The sequence below is a fragment of the Sceloporus occidentalis genome, unplaced genomic scaffold, assembly GCF_023333645.1.
Source record: "Sceloporus occidentalis isolate IW3139 unplaced genomic scaffold, rSceOcc1.0.p SCAF_1, whole genome shotgun sequence".
Taxonomy (NCBI): Eukaryota; Metazoa; Chordata; class Lepidosauria; order Squamata; family Phrynosomatidae; genus Sceloporus; species Sceloporus occidentalis.
In genome coordinates this window covers 160,018,460-160,045,725 of record NW_028316981.1, presented here as the reverse complement: position 1 = coordinate 160,045,725, position 27,266 = coordinate 160,018,460, and the positions used below count along the sequence as shown (strand labels likewise).

Below are 27,266 nucleotides of genomic sequence, written 5' to 3'. Positions count from 1 at the left end.
AGCTCTATAAGGTAACCTAGGATGTGTCCCAAAGTCACTTTATGAACTTAATAGACAGATTGAGTTGAACATAGATTTCAGCAGTTCAAGTTCACTTTGGCAAAGACTTTCCTAACTTTCACTTCTGCAGAACTATTTTCAGTGAAAATGTTGGCTGAAGTGTGAAGCTGATGTTTAAAAAAAGGCAAATTTCAAGCTGGACACAATTAGAAAGGGAGCTGCAAATACAAATTTGCCTGTATATAAGTCTACTGTGTGACCACTGTGAGCACAATTTTGACCAATGCACTTGGAAGAAAGGCTGTCATAAAAGGTTCATAAAAATGGCTTTTGAGGCTTTTAGAAAAAAGGTAATATGAAGCATTTAACATAATGCATGTTGCAGCATATTCTTCCTCTTTCATAATACTAGAATCCAGGATCATCCATTGAAAGCAAATGGAGAGAGATTAAGAGGACATAGCTAAAACTGTGGAATTCATTATCATTAGACAGTTTTAGAGTGCACTATCATTAGACACAGTTATCTTATTCATTATAAGGGATATATATCCCCTGTAGCTTACCAGAGGCAGGATGCTTTCCAACATCAGTTACTGGGGAGCACAGGCAGAAAGGTGGTGTTGCCCTCATGTCTTGTCATGTCTTGGTTTCCTACAGGCATCTGATGGACCTCTGTGTGAACAAATGTTGAACTAGATAGGCCTTTGGAGTGATCCAGCATGGCTCTTTTTATGTTCTACAATTGAGAGCAGCTGAAATTAAACAGCTGTCACCCAGAGAAGTAAAACTGTTTTATATGCATATGAACCAGTCAGATAGAAACTGAATGGCTTGGGATAATTGGGAACATCTTTAGTGTATGTTCTCTGAAAGCTACTTTTGTACTGAATAAAATTATTACAGGAACAGCAATGTTTTTAGATTTTTGTTTAATTCTCAAATTATTTTAATATATAATCTACAAAGGAAAAACATACACAAGACATGGAGAATCTTTAGATCCTCTAGAAATGCAAGCTCCCCCTTCCAAACTCTATTAAGAAACAGAAACTGTGGCTTTGAGATGTGCTGAAATGGCTCCTTCCTGAAACTGAGTCACAATAATAATATGGGCTCTGAGTCGTTTACATGTGGCTGCCCTGGAATTCATGCAAACAAGAGACAGTGGTCTTTTAATCAGATTAATTGTCCTAAAGCCAACAGCGGATCAAAGAAAAAGGGTATGTTATCAGCAAGAAAGGCGTACATTTTACCATGGAAGATAATCCCAATTTATCAGATTTCCATATGCAAAAGATCCCATAATCATAAAATCAAGGCATTTGGTCTAAACTAAGTTTTAGGGCTCACAAAGAGCACCAGCCTTGGAATGATCAGAGATTACATTAGGAAAAGACTCATGAAACATGCACCCCATTTTTCCTATAAACATACATACTGGAATTCATTTAATGGAGCTAAGACTAATGGAAAAGAAGACTCAAGAAGGCCTCCTAGTTTTAATTTCCTATTATAAGTGAGAAAAGCTGAGATGTAGAGAGCTGGTGCATAAGGCTAGTTTCATCTTTGTCTGGAAAGGACTGTGGAACTCATGAAACAGAATAGGGCACCGGGATATAAATACTCCTGGATTTTCTAGGAGAATAGCTGGTTTAATTTAGGGACTTGGTGAGGGCAGAAAGCCAATTGTTCATGTTGTTTCCCAATAATGTCAGATCCAGCATTGCATTGACATCAAAGTGCCAGGGTGTCTTTGATGAGGCGCCGCATGGTGGTAGTGACAGAGGTTCCAAGTGAGTCAGTGATCTGGTAAGTAATCTTGTAGAGGTAGGGCTGGACATCCCGCAGCCCTATATCAAAGACATTGTCCACCTCAGACTGTGTAGGCATCTTGGGCAAGTACTCATGTCGATTCATCACTTCCACAATATTGATGATTTTTTCACAGAGTTTCTCACCCACCTTCTCCCGACAGATCTGCCGCTCCTGTTCATTAGCCAGGCTCACCACATTCACTTTGACTGTCCAAACTTCCCAAGGGATGCACTCATCAGAGAATGGCCATCGTGATTTCTTCTTCTGATAGAACTCCAGAGAGATCTGTCCCATGCCATCACTGCCTGAGTTCCGCAGTGCATCCTGGGAAAAGAGAAAAGAACAATGGCCATTGGTTCCTCAAGTTTCCATCACAACATACAGAAATCAATGTTACCTGTACTAAGAATAATAATTCCCTGTGCAGAGCTATTGCCATATAAAGGCATTCTACTTATGACTGCAATCCATTTATTACATCCTGTCCTAAACCAAAGGTATTCAATGAAATTCAAAATCAAATGAAATATAGAACATAGCAACTTAGGAAATCACCAGTAGTTGACATCATCTTAAAAGAAGAAATAATTAATTAAAAATACACTAGAACAAAATCTTGTTTCTACAGCTCAACAAAATGAAGGTAGTATTGTAGCTACATATACATGTTCCAAAACGTGGATGGTGCAACTAAGAAAACCGCTTTCACATTCACCTTTGTATCTAAGTTAGTAAAAAGACACAGAAGAGGATTGGAATTCTTGGATAGAATTTTAAAGGAGGAACAGATTCCAAAAATAACCAATTTTTATACTTTCTAGGGCTTGGCTTTATAAGTTAAAACCAGCACTTTGAGCCTAGAAACAACCAGCTAACCAGTGTAATCAGTTTTCTGGCCCCAGGCAAGACTCTTGGGGCTGAATTCTGAAAAAACAGACCTTTATCTTCCTGAACAGCCCCGCACAGATATAAAAAACTGCTCATCAAATAATCATAGCACCAAGAACCTTTACCTTGAATTCCCCAACAGCCTTTCTCAATGCCCGGTCGAGCTCTTCTGAAGAGACCCTGACGTAAGTGAAATCAATGAAGTCACAGTCAACATCTTGTGTGCCAACTGTTCCAATAGAATAGGTTCCTTCCTTCTTGTAATGGAACTTCCCTGTGCTGCGATGGAGCAGTATTGTGTGTAACACAGCCAGCATAGCCTCTTCAATTTGGCGACCCTCGACTGATATCTCCAGCACCTCTGAACGACAGTTCATCTTGGCTTTTGCAAAGGTAAACAGCTAAGCTGCTCTCTAATGAAAACAAGAGTGAAAGCAAAACAGATAAATGGAGGACAGGAATATCCAATATTAACTGCTACACACACACACACACACACACACACAAGTTTTAAAGGAAAGTAAAATCTATATACATAGTTGTTTTAAAAGGAAAATAATCAAGGAAGAATGGGCTTTGGCTGTGTGATTAAGGGAAAAGAGGAAAATTTGGGAGATCAAAATTAAACAGCAACATTGGATTCCCCCCCCCCCCATTTTTTCATTCATCACTTAGTTATGTGAGAAAATCAAATTATGGCTTGAATAGGGAAAAAGTGTTTATATTTTTGAAATCATACCACATATTCAGATCAACAAAGGAACATTATCTGTGCTATCAACCTAACAACTATTGTGGGAATGGCTGGTTCTCACAAGATAATGATTACTCTCTATACTTCCTATATTTTACTACTTTCTGATCTCACTGATTATAATTCCCTTTCTAACGTGTATATGTATATGTGCATGTGCGTGTATGTATAAATTATTGGGTACATATTTTATGTATATGATAAAGTAGACTGTAGTCCATGAAAATGTATGTTATAATAAAGCTGTTAGTCTTCAAGACTAACTTTAGAACAGTGCTTTTCAGGCTATCTAATGTGGGGGACTGGCATTTTTTCTCTAACGTGCCAGGGACTATATTTGGTACTATATTTAGGCTCAATGGCTTGAACTCTTTCTTTCTTTCCTGGAAACTTTCTCTCCAGGAACTAGTAGCTAGTACATGTGGACCAACACCAGTCCATAGACCATCATTTTGAGTAGCTCTGCTCTAGAAGACTGTTGATTTTGCATTAATGCAGCAGAAAGGCTCAAAAGCCAAAAGAAACCTCCCTTTTCTACACAACTGCTAATGGCTTAGGAACAATGTTCCTTTTTTTGCATCTTACATAGAGGATGTCTTTAAGACAAGTTAGAACAAGCAGGGGGGAAAAGCGGGGCCACATATCCCTTGCCTGGGACATTGGGAGCATCAAGCGCTAGACTCCACACTACTAGAACTGTTCCTACTAGCAGAACTTAGAGGATGATTTTCCTTTCTGCAGCTCAAAATCTGCTTCAAAGGGTTGAAGGATTTAGCTCACCCCCCTGATTTTCAGGGTGTACTGTAGAGAAAAAACACGAATGACAGAAAAAAACTACAAGCAATAAAGAAAAGAAGAGAAGAAAAACAAGATAGAGATAGGAACAAACTAAGAATTATGAATGCAACAGTGCAATGGCCTGTGCAGAAAGATAAAGAAAATTACTACAATGGACAATGCAAAGAAATAGAAGACAACAACAAAAAGGGAAGAACAAGAGATCTGTTTTACAAGATCTGGGAAATCAAAGGAGGACGATCTACGACAATAAAAATAACATAATCCAAGACCAGGAGGGAATAAAAAGATGTTGGATGCAATACACAGAAGAATTATACAAAAGAGATGACAAAATGAAAGACACATGGAACAAAGTGACATATGAAGATGAACCCCAAATTCTACAAAGTGAGGTGAAAACTGTAATAAGAGAAATAGCGAAAAACAAATCACCAGGAACAGATGATATTTCAATTGAACTGCTGCAATCTACATTGACAAAACCAACTCTAGTGCTAACCAACATATGTCAACAGATATGGAAAACAAAGCGATGGCCAACAGATTGGAAGTGACCATCCCCATCCACAGAAAGGGATACACAAGAGACTGCAGCAACTGTAGGACCATAGAACTGATCTGCCATGCAAGCAAAATCATACTCAAAATTTTGCAACATAGACTCCAACCATGGAGAGAGAAATTCCAGAGGTTCAAACAGGATTCAGGAAAGGAAGAGGCACTAGGGACCACATTGCAAACATAAAATGGCTAATGGAGTGCACCAGGGAATTCCAGGGAAAATAATGACCACCGAGGACCTTCACAAGTTCAACCTAGACAATGAAGAAATAGAAATAGTAAAAGAATTCCCATACTTGGGATCAAACATTGATAGAAATGCAGTCAGGAAATCAGAAAAAGATTAAGAACGGGGAGGTTGGCTATAAAAGAACTAGAAAAGATTCTAAAATGCAAAGATATACAACTGTGCACAAAAGTTAGAATCATACAAGCTATTGTATTCCCTATTACCATGTATGGATGTAAGAGCTGGACAGTTAAGAAAGAAGATAGGAAGAAAATCCATTCATTTGAGATGTGGTGCTGAAGAAGAGTGCCGAGGATCCCACGGACAGCCAAAAGGACAAACAAATGGGTCCTAGAGCAGATCAAGTGGGAAACTTCACTGGAAGCCAAGATGACCAAACTGAGGCTGTTGTACTTTGGACCCATCATGAGAAGGAAGGACTCACTGGAAAAGACAATATAATGCTGGGAAAGGTGGAGGGAAGTAGGAGGAAAGGAAGGCCGCATGCTAGATGGATGGACTCTATGGGTTTTATGGGATTGCAGGAATTAAGCAGTCAACTGAGTGGTATTCACTCCTTTGACTTGTATAAAGAAGAGTTCTAATCAAGAAAAGGTATGATGGTTTACAAAGGGATCACTTGTACTACCTTTGAGACTGAGTTCAGCTTTAACTATGGTCATTGAGGGACAAAAGCAGGAGGAAAAGTGTTGCCTAATGCCAGGATGAGGGGATGACCATATGAATGGTGGAGGGAGTTTTGGAATGTGGTGTGTGCAGACTGGGATTTTCCAGACTAACAAGGCTATGTCTCTGAATTCAACAGGTGTGATGGCAGTGGTGGGACACATGCAACCAGAATGTGTCTTCTACAGGCATGTCATTGACCACAGCTAAAACACTGTCTGGTTACTACTGTCTTAGAAGAAAGTAAGAGATAGTGCCTTCTTTTAATACCTGTAACTGACAGAGATTTAATAAGTACTGTAGTAAGTTTCAAACAAGCTTTTAGTGGTTTCCAATGTGGATTCAGGTTGGAAAATTTGAATACACTGCATATTTATTCATTTATTTGCATAGATTGCTCAACACTCAGTTAACATCAGATAGTAGATGACGGGCACCTTGTAATTGAGCTACTTGCCAGGATTCAATGGTGTATTTTCTGATAGATCTCCCTGCTTCTTCCAGAATTGGCAATGCCCTCCTTCCAGCAATCCCTACCCCATGCAATCTATAACACAGCTCCACAGGGGTAGGGGTCCCTATGGAGCAGGTTCTTAAGCTACAGAAGGCTACAGCAGAAGTGGGAAAAAGGTAAATTCCAATTCTACTGGTATTAGATATTAAAGTATCCTGTTGGGTCCTGGACATTATTCAAATAAACTGGAAAAACAGAAATGTTTTTGTAATGCTATGATGAAATTTTTTTGTAATGCATCAATAGGATAGTGACCAAATCAAGGGAAATAGTAGTGTCTCTCTATTCTGCTTTGGTCAGACCTCACCTGGAATACTGTGTCCAGTTTTGAGCACCATAGTATAAGAAGAATATTGACAAGCTGGAACATGTCCAGAGAAGCAGGATCTTGATGATCAAAGGTCTGGAAACCAAGCCCCATGAGGACCGAATTAGGGAGCTGGATATGTTTAATTTGGTTAACAGAAGAATGAGAGGTGGCACGATAGCTATCTTTAAATATCTGAAGAGATGTAACGCAGAAGACAGATTTATTCTGCCACCCCAGAGAATAGAACATTAGATTCAGATTTCAACAAGAGATTCCACCTTAACATTAGGAAAAAACTTCTTTCCTGTAGCATTGTTCAACAGTGGAACAGACAGCTTTGGGGGTGGAGTGGACTCTCTATTTTGGAGATGTTTAAGCAGAGGCTGGATGGGCATCTTTCAGGACTGCTGTAATTATGTACTCTTGCATGGCAGGGGTTTGACGAGATGGCCCTTGTGGCTCCTTCCAGCTCTAAGACTCTTATGAATCTATGAAATACGGAAAAGGTAGCAAACCTTAAGCCAGAGGTATAGGCAGCCTCAGAGGTTGTCACAAAAACTGTACAGGGATTTATTTCACATTTCCAAGCTGCTCCTCACCAACACCTAAGGACAGATAACAGTACAATTAAAACAAATACTCTACTGGCACCAATTAAAATATGCAAAACTAAGAAGGGCTTAAAGTTGTTGTTGTTGTTGTTGTTGTTATTATCATCTTATATCCCGCCTTTCTCCCAACATAGGGACTCAAGACTGCAAACAACAAATACAAAACAATACAATTTAAAAACAGCACAACAATATTAAAATATATAAATATAAAATTTAAAAACCAATTAAACAATTTTAAGAGTTAAAACAGTAAAAATTAAAATATAACATGTTAAAATACGAACCATTAAAATTTACATAGTACAACATTAAAAAAAACCCAGCCCTGAAAGTTCTACATATCAATATCCCAGAATTTTCTGGAAAGTCATGAGAAGTGTTGCCCAGTTCGTCCTTTTTATAGGAAGGACATAACTTCTATCTATCTATCTATCTAGCTAGCTAGCTAGCTATCTATCTATCTAGCTATTTGTATAGGACATAAAGGAGGGGATTTTGGAAGAAGCAACATTTCTCACCCCAGTATTGCTATGACAGGAAAAGCTGTACAGAATTCAAAATATTCTATTCAAATATTAGAAGTGCTGCAGAGATGCCCTCTGTTTTGTTTCAGAGTACAGTTTCCCTAGTTCTCCACACACATACATATATATTACTGCTGCTGTACGGGGGAAATTTTAAAAATCTGGAAAAATCTGTTCATTTTCAGTAGTGGAGGAAAAAATACATAGTATCCTAAACTGATCTGAATCTGATTTAGTACATACTGCTTATATTTAATCAACATAACTAAAAACATATCTTACAAGTGCTACATGTGCTTTATACATAGCTGAAAGAATTTTTTAACGGCCGATACTCTTTGCACTGATCCCCCCCCCCCCCCAAATTCAATGAACACAGTTAGGCAGCAATTCTAATCATACAGGAACCTCACTGGACATAGCACACCTTTGCTTAAACATGTGTAGGGCATATCAAATGCAAGAACATAAAGGCATATTGCTGAAACTTGTGGGAAGAAATACATTATGAAACAGTCTTTTGATACGTGCGTTTAGCTTCTGTGTTCTTGAATTTCTATCTGAATCTGGTACACAAATTTCAGATTGTGTGTAGATTTTAGCTGCTTTTGTTTCAGATGCTTAAAATAAGTTGTCTTAAATTCAGGGTTAGGATAAGAGGTATATACATGTCAAAGAAGTGGTTGGATGTAATAAAGATGTGACGTAAACAGAACAACCAGTATAGTCTAAGAGTTGATCACACTGGGGCTGATTTCGGCATTAAGGAGAGATTAAAGGGCATTTGAAGCATCCCACAAATGAAGCAGAAATGGTGAGTAATTGTGCGGATGATTACCACATGCAATTGCGCAAATAAAGCGATATTGGAAATGCATTACTGCTGAAATCCCGAAAGTAAAAAGATGTGTATTAATGCTTCTTTGTCACCCCTTTAATGGCAGGTTTTGTGAAATTGTTATGTGTAATTGCGTGATTTCCTCAGGATTTTCATGGGATAAACGCCTGATCTCCTTTGTGTGATAAACTCCTAAATGTGGGAAGCACTGCTGAACCAATGTCTGTTATCAGTAAGCGACGTATATATTCCTTTATGTTTTTAATGTATGGTGGATTCTGACAAATATATTCACATTTTGTTTTGTTTTACAGGCCAGAGGACAGGGCGACTTGAGAGATGTCTCATCCAGAGGGCCAGCGTGAGTCAGGGACGACTGGAAGGCGGTTAAAACAACAGCAGCAGCAGCAGCAGCAGAAAACTTATTTGCTGTTGTGCGTGTTGTTGTTGTGTACTTTTCAAGTCCTTTCCAACTTGCGGCAACCCTAAGGCAAGTTTTCTTGGCAAGTTTCTTCAGAGGGGGGTTTGCCATGGCCTGAGGCTGAGAGAGCATGACTTGCCCTGGGTCACCCATTGGGTTTACGTGGCTGAGGCAGGATTTGAACCCTGAACTTTCAGAGTCAGAGTCCAGCACTCAAAGCCCTCCAGCACAACTGACACAAAACCCTGGACGAGAGGGCTCCGTGTCACCCAGGTGCTGGAAGGCTGACATAAGAGTGGTGACAGCCATGGCTCTGCCTGCCTCCTTCAGGCGCCTAGTCCAGGCCACTCAGCCTTAAAAAGGTCGGGGGGGGGGGAGAGAGAGAGACAAGGCCGTTGGTAACCATGGCAACGGAGAAAAGCCTCGCGCACCGCCCTCTGCGAGGGGGGCAACATCTAACAGCGCCCCCCTCCTTTTTGGAATAGAACGAGGCTCACCTGGCGTCTCCTGGCGAACACCTTCACCCTCGGACCGGACCAATTGAGGACCAAAGGGGGGGACACTCCAAAGACGACACTCTCGGAGCAAACCAAGATTACTCTCCCCTCCCGCCGCACCCAATTAAAGTACGACGGCTCCACGTACTCCTCTTTAGGGATTGTTTATGGAGAGGCTCCGCCCTTCTTTGCCTTCTTCCTCCTCCCCCCCTCCGCTCTTATTCTTAGTACGTTCCAAGAAAACAAACCGCAGCCGAACGTCACGACACGCAGACTTCCGGGTCTCAGACGGAGGCGTTTAGCTCTCTGCTGCCTCCTGTCGGCTGAGGGCGTAGTTGCGTTGTGATATATCGTTATGTAACCTGCCGCTGGGTGAACCCTGGGCAAAACCACACTCTCTCAGCCTCCTCCTCCTCCTCCTCAGGGGAAGGCAAGCAAGGGAGGCCTCCTCTGGACAAAGCTGCTGGCCATGAACCGGAAACGGCTTGAAGGCACACAACAAACAAAAACATAATATTTTACACACACACACACACTATATATATATATATATGTATGTATTACACACTATATATATATATATATATATATATATATATATATATATATATAAAATACACACATAATGTGTGTATGTATTCCTTCAGCAGTTTCTCTGGTGAAACTAGGGTGCTTTTGTTTTTCTGTGTGCCTTCAAGTTATCTCCCATTTATGGCAACCTATCGTCCTTTTTGAGGGGCAAGGTTTGTCCAGAGGAAGTTTGCCCTTGCCTTCCCCTGAGGAGGCTGAGAGAGTGTGACTTATTGCCCAAGGGTCACCCAGTGGGTTTTTACATGGCTGAGCTGGGATTCAAACCCTTGTCTCCAGAGTCCTAGTCCAACACTCAAACCACTATGCCACACTGGCTCTATATAGTATTATATATAATACATGCAACCACACACATATATAATCTATGGATATCATGTCTATATAGATATATACACATACACACATTATATAATACAGATATAGATACATTCATTAATTCGTTTTCATTCTTTTCTGGGGGAAGGTTCCTGTTACATAAAAGAGGTGGGACTAGCATTATATATGATGGATATATATATGTATATATATATATAGAGAGAGGATGGAGATCTGATGTATATGCTATATATATATATGTATATATATATATATATATATCATATACATTTACACAGCATACAAAGATCGCATTTCCATCCTATTCCTATTTATAAGCCTGATGCTGCTCGCCCTCGCTTCCACGGAAGCAAAGACGTCGATCACCACCGGGTGCGCATGCGCAACGCCCTCTAGTCTCCACCAGCCCCCAAGAAGACAAAAACTTCGCCTACGTAATACGTCATCCGTGCGCGCGAGCGAGCGTTCTTGTCACGCGGGGAAGGTGAGCAGGCCGAGAGCCGGGGCTCCGTGTTAATGACGTCATCGAGCTCGGCTGCTGCCAGGTGACCCTGAGTATAAGCGTGTGTGCGCACGCGCAGCTGCCTCCCTTCAAGTCCCCTGCCGACTTATGGCTCCCCCATGAACTTCAGAGGGTTTTCTCAGGCAAGGCATCCTCAGAGGTGGTTTTGCCAGGTCCTGCCCTCGGAAATAGAGCCCACAGCACCTGGGGTTCGCTGTCGGACTCCCATCCAATGGTTGTCCGGGGCTGACCCTGCTTAGCTTCCAAGAACAGACGGGAACCTGGTGCCTTTTGGGTATCTTACCATAGAAAGCTTGCCCCTTGTTATGAGGCTGGCAGGTGTCCCTTTTTACAAGAGAGAAGGTGTTTCTTTGTATACAGACCAAGCAAAACGCTTTTGGGCGAGGGCCCTTCATGAAGACAGCAGTCTGTGCACTGTTAATTGTTAACAAAAACCCATGGATGCTGCCTGTGAAAGCCTTCCGCTTCACACTTAACTGAAATGCATACTTTCAGGTGGTGTTTAGCTACAACAAGACTTTTTAGATTGTGCACCACAGGCAGTTGTTACATGTTGGTTTTATGATGCCTGTAAAGCGTCACGTAGGTATATAAACAACAACAACAATAATAATGTTCGTATTTAAGCTTATCAGCCTTGCGTGTCATGAGTCTCTCACTTTTCCCTTCCTGCTGTTTTGAAAACTAGCAGTACTAGGCTTAAAATAAATAATAATTTTATTTATACTTGCAATAATAGAACAAAGAGCCTTCAAATGTGGTTTACAGGTTTTAAAAACTGACGGAGAGTGGACTGGGACTTTTTCCTTGGGTCATCTGCAAAGGATTAAAAGGTTTCCCCTAGGAATTACTCTTCCTGAGAGAACAATATCTGTCCCCTTCTCCCCAGAAGTCAATTTGATGTTTACTCCTCAGTCATTTTCATGTTTTACCAGTTCTCTGGTAAAATTGGCTTTAAAAGTCTGAAAGGCTTGAATTTATGTTTAGATTTGGGTGCAATACTTTAGTGGGACTTATTCCTAACAGCCCAGTATAAAATTTACAGGATAATTACATTTTGTTTGTTCCTCTCTTATGCAATGTGTTCCCTTCAGTAATTGATAAGCAAAAACATATTCCATGATTAGACACTTGTAAATATTTCTGATGTGGAATAATAATACAGTTTCACAACTCTTCATTATTCAAGTAAGCCTTTGTGCCAAGCGACAGGATTTTACAACTTGACACTCTTTGAATACCTCACTTTCCGAGGCAACAGATACACACAGACATGAATCTGCAAGCACTGCGTCACTTGAGTCTGCTGGGTTGGATCTAGGGAAAGTCTCCTGTGGAGAGAAGGATTCCTCCCGTCAGCAGCAGGCTTTCAATCCAGCCGAACTCTTCTGCTGGCTGAGCAGGGGAAAAGAAATGTTGGCTGATTCTTCTGCCATTTCTTGTGTTTCCCAAAAACTTACTCTGGAGGGTTTGGAACGCTTCCAAAACGGTGTGAGGTGATAGATGGTGGTGGGATTTGTGAAGGAGAGAAAACAGCCTCCCTCCTTCTAAACTAGTAGCAGTATTCTGAGCAGCCCTCCTCCAAACAAATTGCAGATGGAATATCATACCCACTAATGTTTCACAGATAGGACCTGGAACATGTGTGGCCAGACAACCTCGGAGTGTGTCTAAGATGGCAAAGGTTATTAGTGAGGAAGAACACACCAAGCTAGAACTAGAAGAGGCTAGAGCAGTATCCTTTTTTGCTTGAGCCTTCTGGGAAGGACAATACTATACCTCTCCCCTGCCCCACTGAGTTAATGAGTGCAAGCTATTTTTGCCCTTTTAACTCAGTTTGCAGCATTTGAAGGATGAAGAAATAGGGAAGAGAAACTGGGACATTTTAAAAACAGCTGAGAAAGTGGGATAACAGAGGATGAATCAGGGCTGTCTCTCGCTGCTAAATTAGGACAGTTGGAATATACGAAATACGTTTTTTGGAGAAACTTCTGCAAACTTCCTGTAATTTTGTTATGCCTTCAAATCATAAGGCAAACTTATCACATATTTTTCTTGGCATGGTTTGTTCAGAGGGGGTTTGCCCTTGCCTTCCTCTGAGCTGTAAGAATATGACTTGCCCAAGGTTACCCAGTGCTTTCCGTGACTGAACAGGGATTCAAACCCTGTTCTCCCAGTATCCTAGTCTAACAAAAACCACTACACCATGCTGGCTCTTGTCTAATAGGAGCTAGCATTTTTGGGCAGCACCCTATATTATGTTTGGGTATAAAACAGAGGTGGGAAATGTGCAGCCCAAGGGCCATATGCAGCCCCCAACATTGCTGCTCAGTATTTGGGTAGCTGCCAGATGATTTTTTTTTACTCTAAAACCAGCAAAAACATGAAAACTATCTGCATGCATGGTGAATTGTTTTCTTCCTATACTAGAACTTTTCAGCTCCAAACTTGTTTTTAGGCAGCAAATTGGCTGAAAATGGTGACTAGAAATGATGCCACATAATTTCTGTTGCATTGTGGTGGGGCACCAGGATAAAAATTAGCTCAGGCCTGCCATGCAATTCCCTGTGCCTGGTCTAGAGAATAGCCAAGGAGCCTTTGGCCCTCCTGGTATTTTAGACTACAACTGCCTCACTGATTTATAATTGGCCATGCTAGGTGGAACTAATGGGAGCTGTAGGCCAACTGTAGGTATGTAGTTGTCTAAGCAGAGCTGCCCCTTAACAGCCACAAAAAAGCCCCATTCATTGGGCTCAACCTAAGGCCAATTGGATTTATTGTTTTCCAAAAGTCCTTTAGGAATAGTCCTTACATAGCAGTGTACTATACACTGATTAATCTGCCACTGATGCAAAGCTAAACAGGAAGATTAGCAGGAGCTAGAGAAATGCATGAGGTGCAGAATGTTCCTTTTCTCTAAACCATCATAATTGACTGTGATGATAAATGGAGTAAACTACAGTGGGCTTTCTAACTTGAAACTATTGACTGTAAGAGGTCAGGACATGGGTGGTTGAAGTAAAAAAGCACAGCTCCTACCCAGATCTGAGTGCCCCTGGAGCAAAAGGGGCATAGCCAAGTTGACTGGAGCCAGAGAACACTTATTTATATATTTATTTGGCTTTAAAATTGTTAATTTGACAGTTCCGTGCCTTCAGGCTTACAATCTAAAAAAAAAACAAGAAACACAAGGAAAAGAGGGTAGCGGTGCAGGGAGATGGTTGTCTGGTAAATGCTGTCTTCTGTTATCTCCTTCAGAAGCTAGCATAATGGCTATTGGGATGGAGGAAAGGCCTTTCCTCAGCTGCTGGAATCACATGCCATGTGGCCAAGACATAAGCATGCAAAAGGTTAGGAGGATGCCAGGAGCCTAATAGATTCTGTAGTTGTATGGCATTGCTTTAAAAGAGCAAAACTATTAGTGTGACCCTCCAGATGTTGGACTGTAGCTCCCGTTAGCCTTACCTAGCATAATCAATGATGAAAGATGAGGGGAGCTGCAGCCCAACCAAATGTGAAAGACCCTACAAAATCTAGTAATATGAAAACTAAAAGTTCTTTCTCGGCCTTTCTCTTTATAAACAGCAAAGTGCTACAAAGAGTGGTTTGATATTAGAGTTGCCATACTTTAATGTAGGGATTGTGCTGTGTCTTTGGCTGCAGTTTTATGTACTATATGTTTACTGGAAAATACAGTCTGATAAATTTCCTTCTGAGTAAGTGTGCATACATTTTGGTGCCAAAAGCCTGAATTATTTAGCCATTTAAACATTGTAGTGGAGATTGTGCCACCACTTGCAAAAGTTCTTTTGAACATTGTGGATAGAATAACTTTCTTTCTCTAGAAGACAGTAAATTATATTCTATTTGAGAAATACGTTAGAGATTATGAAGGGCAAAATGACAGACATACTTTGTACTTTTCCTGCATGATGTTTGTCTTGACTCAGGTAAACAAAACTGAACACAGCTCAAACCCGAAATCTCTGTCTGTCTGTCTGTCTGTCTGTTTTGCAGTCAGGGAGTATATTGATTTCTATTTAAGGCCTTTATGTCCTGCTTTTTATTCAAAACAACTTCCAGAGTGGTTTGCAAATTGATAATTTGATTCCCCCCTGGCCTCAGGTTTACAATCTAAATGAATCATAAAACACAAAGAATAAGGGATAGGAAGAGAGAAATGGATGTAGCATTAGACACCTGGTCCTATTTTATACTACAAGTGCCAATTGCATTTTAGACAGCTTTAACTGTGTCAGCTTTCCCTAAATAATCTTGGGAACTGTAATTTGGCACCCAGTATTCCTATGGCTATTCAAAAAACTACAGCTCCCATGGCTCCGTGAGAAGCCATGAGCTATGAGGCCAGCTGTGAATAAGCATCTCTGTCTTTTTTCTTGTTACTGGGGTCTTAATTAACTGGACTTCTTCTTTTTACATCCTGGTCAACTTTTCCTGGTGTGAGATGGTTTGTTACCTTCTCTCTTTCTCTACCTTAAAATAAACTATAGAGTCTCTTGCTCTGTCCCATTACATAAGATAGCTGATAACTGACCAGTCTCAAAATAGCTAATTTCACCTTCTGGGACAATTAGGCTGCAACCTTATTTTTATTTACCTGGAAATTAGTACCACTGAATGCAACAGCTTACCTCCAAGTAGACATAGGTTTGCACTGTTAATGGTATCTCAGTGATATCAACTGACAAACCTTTGCTGTTCCTCCAAAGGTGGGATGATGGGTCATGTGCTACCGATTGCCCTTCCCACTCCTGAACATGCCAAGGCATGTGCTTGCTCCTTGTTGATGACAGGCTGAACTTGACCGGAGTTCAGAGAGAGGTGTGGTTAAGTTTGAGCAAAGTGACTGCATCATATGTCTTGTCTGTGGTCCAAAATGACTTTGTGTCTGGACATTTATGGTATGGGTTACTTGCCTGTTCTTTTTACAGTCAAGGGCACTGCTAAATGCAGACCTCGTTATTATTCCACTGGCCTAGTGTGTCTGCCAAGTCCTTCCCCAAGAAAACCCTGGAATGGAGAAGTGTCATCTCTCTCTCTGAATGCCTTTCCCATTACGCTTGGCTCTTTCTAGATGGGGCTTTTCCATAGAGCTGTCTCTCCCCTTGGCAGGTGACTTCCCACACAAAGATAGCTGCTAAGGGTTAGGAATTAAAAAAAAAAAAAACCCAAATCCCTCATGTAAATTGGCTTGAGATGGCATGAGCCCAAATGTGTGTCTCTATTGCACTCTCTCTCTCTCTCTCTCTCTCTCTCTCTCTTATTAGCATTGCTGGTGTAAGCCATCATCTGTCCATGTTCAGCTCTAGAAGAACATTTGTTGGTGGAAAATACCTCATGGAACCTATGCTACAAAGGGGTTGGGTCGAGAGAGAGAAGATGGAGCTAAAAGTATTCTGTCGGTGAAACTTGCACGTTTAACCGCAAGAATAACTGAAGTGTGGGAAAACTTAGAAAATAAACTAAAGATCTAAGTTTTTCTGAATCCTGTCTGCTCTGACTATCCTTTTATTCCTTCCTTGTGTAATCCCAGATGTGTGCGACTATGGATGCAATCCTGTGCATGCTGATAAGGAGTCTCACTGGCCACAGGATAGAGGACTCCACGTGCTTCCAGTCATAAGACATTCTGCTTTCCCTATAGATTTTCTGCAGTAAGAACAAGGTGGGGATATTACAAATTCAAGCTGCAACATACGAATGAAGCATCTGGTAGAAGAGAGATGCCTGAACCCTCCTTTAAATGCAATGATCAAGGCAGGTCCCCTGCGTGAAGCATTCCTGAACAAACATATATCAGATTAAGCTGATGATTGTTATTATTTAAGAGGGAGGTGAGAACTACTTTACACACTTTCTAGGACTAGTTGCTAGCAAAGGGTCATGGTGGTGGTGGTGGAAAACATCTGTCTGCACTGTGGCTACAGTGAAGATTTGGTCTTTCCTTTTCCTTGAGCCCCGATCTGAATGCTCTGTTCTGCTTCTGTTATCTGTACCAGCTCGCATCTTCATGACAAAACATTTATTTTGATAAGGATGGACAACTGTGGTCCTGTGTTATACTAGGAGGACACTTTTGTACTCCTGGAACCTTCCAGGTGCCTCACAATTTGCTAAAAATTGGTACTCTGGAAAATAGGCACAGGGCTGGTTCTCACCGGCCTTTATGTCAGGTTACCAATCGAATCCAAGGAATGGCGTTCCTATTGGAAACCGAATTAACTCTAGAACAGTTCTAGAGCAACCCGCAATCGTTCCCACTTAAAATCGAATCGTAAAGCGGGTTTTTATTTGATCCGTGTTATCATCATTTAATGCGGGTTAAAAAAATAGAAGGGTCGAACCTACATTATTCCCTTGATTCGGGACAGGAATCGGAGTATTTAAATAGGAACGATCAGCCTCTGAAATCGGGTTAACTGGATGGGAGGAGCGGAGCGCGATGGGCTGGCCTGGGGGTGTCACCCTCTTTGGTCTATTTCTGCATCGCCAGCGCCATTTTCTTCCATTCACATAGACTCCCCCCCCCAGTGGATTGCAACCTCGCCTCTGTTTGAGGAGAACCACTGAACACCATTTGTAACGGAGAAAGGCTGGATGCACAGCGATCTGGGGGGAAATAGAGCCTTTCCTTCTCTCTTTCCCAAATGGAATCTGGGGAGACATAGGAAACCCTGGATATGTGTGTGTGTGTGTGTGTGTGTGTATTCCACTTTATCTCTATCCCTGGAGAATTCTACTCTCTCCTTTTTTGTATTGTGTCCTCCTTTCTATCCTGGACATTTCTTGCTCTTGCTTTATTCGGCTTTCACTCTCTCCTCTCTCTTAGGTCTGCAGCCTCTTGCCTGTGGGATCGTTCTCTTTTTCCCTTTTCTGTCTTGTGTCTCTATCCTACTTAAACCCACTGCCTTCTCCTCCTTGATCCGATTTGGCAAACACACACACTTTCCCATAGGCTCTTTCCAGAGGAACTATGGGATGGCTCCCAAGAAAGCCCAGGGAGCAATCTTCCCCAAAGATTCTCTCCCCATGGGGCGGCCAAAGCGAATCTGGGGAACCGAGGCTCTTTCCAGAGGAACTATGGGATGGTTGTGTTTGTTGTGTTTGTGAGACATTTATCCTCCTCTGCCAGAGAGTGCTGGTGCCATAATAAACTACCATTCCCAGGATTCCCTAGCACTGAGTTATGGCAGTTAATATGGGGAGACACAGAAGAGGATGAATAAGCGCCTCCTTATTGGCTCTTTAAAAAAAAAAACCCGCAAAATTTATAACTAAATAAAAACGGCCAGGTAGTGGGAACGCAGGTACAGGCTACATCGGTGTATGTTACTCCAAATTAATGTGACGTCATGATGACGTCGCTTTGATTGACAGCCGAAAAAGGCGAGTGCGAACAAAATAAAGCTAAAACCGGGTTATATATACACCGATTCATTCTTGAATAGGAACGAAAGCGGATCATTTACAGCAATTCAGTTGGTACATGAGAACGAAGAAAAAAAAGCGATTTGTAACGCGGGATAACACCTGTGTTATTTTGAATCGGATTTAATGGAACCGGTGTATTTTAAATTGTTGTAAATCGTAAGTGAGAACAACCCCACAGTGTGGTTAGCAGTGCCACAGCAGGGGTTGAAACCTATTGAAGGTGAATTACATTACATTACAAAAAGTGCCTTCTTGGCTGGACTTTTGCCCAGCCTGATTTAGATGCATATATTGGCACCTCTTAATCCTAACCCCTTGATCCTTCAGTAGACATTTATGAGATTATGCCCTTAAATGCAGAGCTTCACTTAGCTTTATGACATGTCTTGGATATGGTATTACCATTTTACAAGGAGGCAACTAAGTTGCTTAGTGATGAGATTTCAGCTCATGTCTCACACTTTCAAGTAGGCTACTCTGCTCTTCTCTATTGCCATGCTAATGTTTCACTTGCACTCATAACTTTCTTTGAGGTACTCAAAGCATTGCCACAGCTATATTCAGCCCCACCCACTTCAGCAACCACACACTCCTTTTGTGGACCAGCACTGGAGAACCCATCTGAGCTGGAACTAAATACTCATCCTTTCCTGTTGCAGAATCATCCTTGCTGTTCCTTTTTCCTCTCCCAAAGGTCCCAGCAGGCCCCAGTGACCTCCTTTCCTTTGAGCTGCCTCATGACTATTCCTTATTGATCTCTTCTTGTCACATGCCTTATCTCTGTTCCTTTAGCAGCAGCCTGGGCAAAAATAGAAATGTAGCATGGGAAACCTCAACTGAAATGAAGAAGGATATAGGGATTTTTCACATGAGGACTGAAATGTGGAGTTAGAGCAGGATAGCAACATCCATGGCTGTACCTTATGACACGATGCTGTGTCTGTCTGGTAGCTGATCTGTAGGCCATCCATAGCTAGAATGGTGGGCAAAACTTATTGATACCTCCCAATCAGGCTGCTTTTCATCCATTGATTCAAGTATGATAGGTTTTCCCAAAGCTGTTCCAGTATGCACATCTGGTATGACCAGATGTGAATATGCTCCTCTCCTACCTCCCCCTTACTGTTCCCAAGTAGGCTGTTTTGCTTCCCCCCACAATTTTCCCCTCCCTTTTTTTATTACTCAGTTGATTGCTGTGATTGTGAAATTGTGCTGAAAATACATATAAGATTAAATATAGTCTGAAAGACCTATTGGGAAGGGGTTAGGACAGGAAGGTGGAGCTATGGATGCTGGTGTGCGGAAGGCAGGGGCCAGGACTGAAGCAACACTTAGGGTGATTTAGAAGCTCTGTGCAATAATGGGTATCCCCAACCTAGTATGTTTGCATTTCCTAGACTAATGCAATTGTGGTGCCTTATGAACCTGTTGTAATAAAGTCCACAGAAAAGTTAGAGCAGGTTCACAGAAAGGCAGCAAGGATGATAAGAGGTATAGAGAACAAAATAAATGAGGAAAAGATGAAGGAGTTCGGCATGGACAACCTGGTGAAGAGACAGCCCAAAGGAGAGCTGATTACATTCTTTGAATATCTAAAGGGCTGTCACAGATAGGAAGGTGCAGGTTTGTTCTCTATTCCTCAGAGGTTAGGACTAAGTCTAATGGTTTTAAGTGACAGGAGGGTAGATTTGGATTGACATTAAAAAGAACTTCTTGGCATTAGACGTGCTTTGGCAATGGTGGGGTCTCTTTCTCTGGACATCTTCAAAAAGGTGCTGGACAGCTACCTGCTGGGGATGGTCTCAGTGGTGGGGTACAGACCGCCAGAAAGAGGCGGCCAGCAGCCGCCTCTCTTTTCCACGTAACTGCGTTGCAGCAACTAAATTGCGCGGCACGGCTATGTGGAAACAAAAGGACCACTAAAAAGCGGCTCCTTTTAGCGCTGCCACAAACTGCCTGCGGCGGCACGAGGACATTACTGCCACGTGTGCCCTTCAGGAAGTGACATCACAGCTGTGCACCCTGTGTATACAGTGCCGCACATCTGTGACGTCCTGATGACATCCTAGGGTTGTGGGGCGTCTGGAAATGATGCCCCGAGGCAACCCTAGCATGTTGCCAGGACGTGCTAAAGGCCCCATGTGTAATGATGCCCAAACTCTGGTCTTCCAAGTGTTTTGAACTTCAATTCCCAGAAGCCTCAGCCATCTTGGCTGGTGGTCTGGGATTCTGGGAACTGAAGTCCAAAATACCTGGAAGGCCAGAGTTTAGAAATCACTAGCTGGAATTCCTGCATTGAAGGGCTGGACTCAATGGCCTTCCATCTCTATGTGATTCTATGATTCTTTTATATCATACAGATAAGTAGTGAGGGAAGGCTGAATGTTCTGTGTCAACCTGGCCAAAAAAGCCCAGGCGCAAGGCCAGTGGCAGCTCCCCCTGCCCAAAGTGCTGCACTCTAGCGACACCAAGGTGTCACGCCAATAACCATGACAGCAGAGACGTGTCTGTTCCGATGTTTCCATGCAGCTGGGCTCTGGGCCAGAGCTGGGCACAAGGAACGGCCCTGTCTCACGCGCACAGAAATTGCCTTGGGCTCCCCAGCTCAGGTAACATGTAATTACTGATAAATATAGGTACGTTGCCAGGGAGAGGGGTGTATGTGTACGTCTCCTGAGCAGGATGTGACTGCTATTCTCCCATGCGGCAGTCCGCCCTGGGGTTGCTCCAGTTGGAGCTCCTAAATCTGCCTTGGGCTGTGCCTTAATTGCAAAACAATCCCATAAGGTCAAAGGGAGGTCAGGGGAAGAGGGGTGCCCGATAAGAGGGCTTCAGAGTTGCTCCTGGACTGTGCAGAAGGAGCAGAATTTGTACTCTGCCAGCAGAAGCCCCGTCGGAAAAGAGAAAACAAGTTGCAGCAGGTGGTTGCACAGAATTATTCCAGGGACAGTGAGCAGGAAATAAAGCGGGCAAAGCATGTGTAACAGCCTTTCAATACTCAATAGCTTTGAGTATTCTTTCAGGTCCTATTGATCTAGATTTTGCTGCCACACCTCTCCTTCGATCATGTTCATTTGGCACTACATCCTTCCCATCTTTGGCCACTCTTTAATTCATCAGTGTAACAATTTAAATGCTTAGTCTCTCACACAAATCAGTGGCAGTGGCACCATTATTTTTCCATCCTGAATTTTCTGGTAGTGAGCAGTTTGAGGCTACAAACCAATCCCCACCCCCCAAAAATTGGCTATGGTAGGGTAAAAGGAGGCATAGTACCCTCTTTTGAATGTTTTATCACAAAAATGCTGTGATGAGACGATCCAAAATGAAACAAGAGATATTAGAGATTATCACATGGGGCAGGAGGAATTGCTCCCATCTTTACCCCATCCTTATTGCATCTGCGCTTATTCCGTCCTTCTCCCATCAGTGACACCTGTCATTGCATTAACACAAATTTATGTTAATACAGACTGATGGAGCCATGCCACTTTAGGGACAGGAGAAGGATGGGATAAGTGCGATGTCATCTGAAAATCTTATGGCCATTCTGCAATAAGAACAGGCTAAGAATGGGATAATGACGACAACATGTGAAAATCTCCACGTGATCACATGAGAAGGACAGGACAAGGATGTCCTGTCCCCTGTGTGATAATCTCTAGTATCAGAAGATGAAACTCACAGCAAGTTATTGGGGTAGAGCAGAGGACAGCTATGAGTAATGCTGTGGCTAATGAGGCAACTAGACTTGAGCAGAAAGGATGTTTGGCTGCTGTCGTCCTGGGAGGTGAAAGGAAAGTCTGAAGCTGCACAACATATATGATAGGAGCATGGAATTTGAGAAGCATGAATCAGGGAAATCTAGACAAAAAAACAGGCAATGGAACATCTAACCATTGCAATATTTGCAACAGATTGATAGAGTCAGTCAAGAAAGTCATGGCTCTGAGTCTGCAAGACTTGAGCAGACCTGTTGCTGACAGGGTGACTTGGGTTATTCAGATGGTGAAAATAATCCAGGATGAATCTGGGTTGAATCTCTGATGTTCACACATATCCTGAATTGGGGGGGGGGGGGGGGGGTTGCCAAAAAACCAGGATAATCAATATCATCCCCCTGAGCTTTCTAAAGATATGCCATCATCAGCAGTGTGAATAACTGATGTAAATAGACCCGAATAAAACTTTGCATGCCCTGAACGTGTTCCGAATGCATTCGCATCGTCAACTCCATCTTTACTTGAGTGCTTGCATCCGTGAGCAACCAAACATGCAGAGATGCACAACAATGCGCTTCCATACTGTGAATAACAAACCTGGAATGTGTGAATGAGATGATTTGCATTGTTGTGCTAAAAAAAGGATGTCTGAATGATCCTTTTGAGGTCTCTCGTTTATAGGGTTGGCATAAGCTGAAATCAATTTGACAGCAGTTAACATCAATAATGATGCTAGGGCTTTGAACCACTGCAAGAGGCCTGACTATCCTGCTGGGGTTGTTGAAGATCAGAGTGTGACAACCTCTGAAGAGCCATGTTTCCCCACCCTTACATAATACTGATATTTGATTGAATTTAACGGTGGAATTATGACTGGTCAGTGGTGAAAACGAGCAGATTGCCCAGTACTGATACTGCTCATGTTCATCACTGACCAGCCAGAATTCTGCTGTTAAATTCCATCAAGTGCATAATAGGTCTGCCTTTTTTCAGCAGGCTTTAGCGTATAATTTCTGCTGCTGTTTAAAATTGACTTTAAACTTTTCCCCCTGCTGCTGCTGTTGCTGCCACCTCCTCAGGAATGAACCATGTCAATTTTGTTTTGAACTGCACTTTTAAAAAGCAGAATAGCTCTGGGTCTTCTATGAATGTGGGGTAAAGATACAGCATGAACTGGCATCACCCTTGTAATCTTGTTCTCCAGTGTCCAGTGCCACAGATGAGACCAGAGATCTCCAACGTCTTTTTCCAGCTTGCCAAACCACTGATATTGTGCCAGACCCTGTATTCCAACCGTTGTGCCACATTTCTCCTGGGCAGAGTGATCGGCACACTTAAGCCTATTTAAAAGCAGCATAACATTTGTTCTTTTGTGCAACCAGGAAGCAAAAGAATAAATATGTCCCAAAGGCGAGATGTGGCTGTCTGTGTATTTAAGGGAACTTTGGGCCTGAATGTGTGTCCTCTGCTGGCAAGATGCAGAACTTGCTTGCCTCTCACATAACCACCAGTTCTCAGAGAGTTCAAGCCTAGTTTCTCCACCTGGCTGGGATACATCTACACTGTAGAAATAATGCAGTTTGACACCACTTTAACTGCCATGGCTCCATACTAGAGAATTTGTAATTTTGTGAGGCACCAGCACTCTTGGGCAGAAAAGACTAATGGACTTGTAAAATAACAAATTCCAGGATTCCATAGGATGAAGCTATAACTCTTAAAGTGGTGTCAAACTACAAGGAAGTTCCTGAATAACTCTTGCACCTTTTATAACCAATTTGTGAGAAGATGTTTGACAGTTGGTTGTTTTTTGTTATATTTTTTTGCAGTCTCAAAAAATGGGGGGGGACGGACAACCCTCCTGTGAGGAAAGGTTACTGTGCTTGCTTTTTACCTTAGGGGAAAAGATGTATAAATAGGTTATCACTAATATGTGTAAACTTATGCATGGAATGAAAAATTATAAAGCAAGTAGGTTCCCCCCCCCCCCAAATACCCAGCGATATCTAATAAAATTGAATGGTGCAGACTACTGTATATACTCAACTATAAGTCAACCTCATGTATAAGTCCAAAGCAGGTTTTGGGGTCCAAATTATGGATTTTGATATGACCCTTGGATAAGTGGAGGGTAAAACCTAGAGTTGTCTAATAAAAGATCTAAAGGATGAAGCAAAGGAAAGCAATGCCAAATAAGTTACATAATTCCAGCAAGCATAATTGAGCTCACACTAAAGGCTGGATGAATGAGTGAGTAGAGGATGATCAGTGATTTAAAACTGTCAAGTAAACCTAAAAATGGGCTTTAATTCCTGAGAGAAATGTGTTCCCAAAATGTTAACATTCAGTCCAGTCCTAGGCATGTCTGTTCAGAAGTAATTCCTATCAAGTTCAGTGGGACATACGTTAATTCACTGTAAGTCGGGCTCCTGGTATCCTCTGGGGTTTGGTTCCATGGCCCCCATGGATACCAAAATCTGTGCTGCTCAAGTCCAGTTATATGCCATGGCATAGTAAAATGGCAATCCTTATATAAAATGGCAAAATCAAGATTTGCTTTTTGGGAAAAGAGTGGGATACTACTACTAATAGATAACAACTTCTGGGTAGTTGAATCGGTGGATGTATAATCTGGGGATACAGAGGGCCAACTGTAATGTTATAACAGAAGGGTATATGTGCAACTAAAGTAGTTTAATTATAAAGTATTTTTTGTCGCCCAGGTACCAGAAGTGGTCTGTAAATTCCCTGCAGAGATTGCCTTGGAAATCTTCAAGAGAGGGATAAACTGGCCACATTCACTTCCCATCCACTAATGGATTTTTCATGAAAGCGCAATGGGAGTTCTAAAGCAGAAAAGATTACTGGTTTGTAGTGAGAAAAGGGGCCATTTGTGGATTATTTCCAGCATGAAAAAATGCACATTTGCAATGGCACAATGAAGAAACAATGCTAGAACACCAGCAACATTATGTGGTAAGACAATGTTGCTAGTGGCATCAATGCATCAATATGATGTTATAGCATCAAGGTGCAATAAGGTGCTTAGTCTTAGGAACCTTTATACTGGATTGTACTTTTTATAAGCCTGCTTTCTCATGAGGTAAGCTTTGCTAAATATAGGGGTATAGTTATAGGTGGATGACAACAAAATGAGAATATTGTTCTTCCCAATAAGATTTCTGCACCCTCATGAAATTTTGTTCCAGTCCCCAGGTTTCTAGCACTGCAGAGAGTAAGACACTATTATTGGGTTAGCACACATTAATTCCTGTCATTTCCCAAAGCACTGGATATGATAATTTTCTAAAAGGAAAGTTAGGACTCCCTAACAAAAGGGATATGCACTCTGGGTGGATATGCAAAATAATGACATTTCCTCCCAAATAGGATTTTGCCCTTCCCCACCCATTTAATTTTCCTTCAGTTTCCAGATGCCTACCATTGCAGAGAGTAAGTGATTCACACCTAGAACTTGACTGCCTCCCCTTGGTAACTTTGCCTACCCCTTTTCTTTGCATACCTAAACTGTATTTTAAAACTGAAGTTTTAATTTACTGCAATGTAAGAAATTTGGGTACTGAAGGAAAATTTCATGTGGGGTAAGGTGGAATTATTATTTTGGTGGAAATACCTTCATTTTGTCCCTCACAGCTATACTCCGGACTAAAGGGTTCCTTTAAAAATATTTTATGTAAAGCATAATTAAGAATTCATTACCAATAACAACTCAAGTAACAATTTCAAATATAGAAAATCAGCAGGTTAGAAGTGATGTCATATTGTCTTACTGATGTTAGTCCAGGACCCTTCTCAATAAAAAAGGTGATTATAAGACCATCTTTAGTTATTATCATTCATTTTAAGAAATCCTTTCATTTTTCCACATGGTGTGTTGGATTTTGTCTAAACTTGTAAACTGGTGCCATGTTTAATAAAAGTTACCTTTATATCATTGCTTTAACTTCCTTTGCCAATTTTTCTATGAGGACAATTTCTGGATTCCATTTTCCTGTAGTGTGACTTGGCTTATTAGGTCTTTCTTTTCAGTTTGCAGAGATTTAAAGCCTTCTAAAGAATTCTTCTTCCGTCACAGTTTATTGAAAGGCAATACAGTTTTAAAATCTTGTTTGACAATATTGAGTGCCAAGAAGACAAGGAAACTATTCAACAGCCAAAAACATTCCGCTCCTTTTTAAATTATCCACTGTTGAAGTCCCATCAAACTTTGAAAAGCCTTTTGTGCTTTTTATCTGCAAACAATAGAAATGCTAGTTAAATTTGGGCATTACAATAATCCTTCATGTATTTTATTTTAATTTTGTCCCTTGCATAATATCTCAGTTCATGACAAGCTGACCTGCAAAACTTAAAGAAATTTATTTGCATAACAGTAAGAATTCAGTTTTCAAGTAGTTTTATTTGTGTCATGTATATTCAAGATTTGTTTGCAAATTTGAGAAAGCACTTGAAATATCACCCTATTTATTCAACTTATATTCAGAAAATATCATAAGAAAAGCAAGTTTAGATTCAGAAGAAAGAGGAGTGAAGATAGGAGGAAGGAACAGCAACAGTGGAAAACATCATAAACTTGGAACAATTACTAAGAAAGGTCATAGAAGAAAGTGCAAAGGAAGGCTTAATGCTGAACAGAAAACAAAAATAATGACCATGGAAGAAATACATAAATTCAACCTAGACAACAAGGAAATCAAAATAGTTAAAGAATTCCCATACCTGGGATCAAATATTGGTCAGCATGGTGACTGAAGTCAAGAAATCAGAGGAAGACTAGGAATGGGAAGGGTAGCTATGAAAGAAGTAGACAACATCCTAAAGGGTATAGATACACAACTGAGCACTAAATTTAGAATCATCCAAGCCATTGTGTTGCTCATCACTGTGTATGGATATAAGAGCTGCACAGTAAAAAAAGCAGATAAGGAGAAGATCAACTCATTTAAGAATCTGTCCTGGATAAGAGTGCTGAAGATAACATGAACAACAAAAAGATAAACAAATGGGTCATTGAACAGATCAATCCTAAAATCTCTTTGAAAGTCAAGATGATGAATTGAGGCTGTCGTAATTTGACCACATCATGAGACAGTATGGATAATTGGAAAAGACAATAATACTAGGAAAGTTGGAGGGAAGCAGAAAGAGAGGAAGACCACATGCCA

The 27,266-nt window shown here is 41.4% G+C and overlaps 1 protein-coding gene across 2 annotated transcripts; it reads right to left on the bottom strand.

Annotated features, from left to right (window-relative positions):
* Window positions 1-915: 915 nt before the first annotated feature.
* Window positions 916-9,829, bottom strand: LOC149322523 (autophagy-related protein 101). Of its 2 annotated transcripts, none has more exons than XM_089479108.1 (4): window positions 9,457-9,829; window positions 7,078-7,167; window positions 2,832-3,119; window positions 916-2,142 (listed from the first exon to the last, which is right to left on the bottom strand). In XM_089479108.1, the coding sequence occupies exons 3-4, from the start codon at window positions 3,081-3,083 to the stop codon at window positions 1,738-1,740; spliced, it is 657 nt and encodes a 218-aa protein (XP_089335234.1). In that variant the 5' UTR covers window positions 3,084-3,119; window positions 7,078-7,167; window positions 9,457-9,829; the 3' UTR covers window positions 916-1,737. The 2 variants fall into 2 exon arrangements, with proteins under 2 accessions (XP_089335234.1, XP_089335240.1); XM_089479114.1 differs by lacking the exon at window positions 9,457-9,829 and adding an exon at window positions 8,834-9,281.
* Between the last annotated feature and the right edge of the window lie 17,437 nt (window positions 9,830-27,266).

Bases quoted from the DNA above. Each gene is read 5' to 3' on its own strand.
- LOC149322523 (XM_089479108.1), bottom strand. From the start codon at position 3,083: ATGAACTGTCGTTCAGAGGTGCTGGAGATATCAGTCGAGGGTCGCCAA. The intron at 2,143-2,831 runs GTAAAGGTTCTT...CTCTTTTCCCAG, and splicing joins AGGCTGTTGGGGAATTCAAG to GATGCACTGCGGAACTCAGG.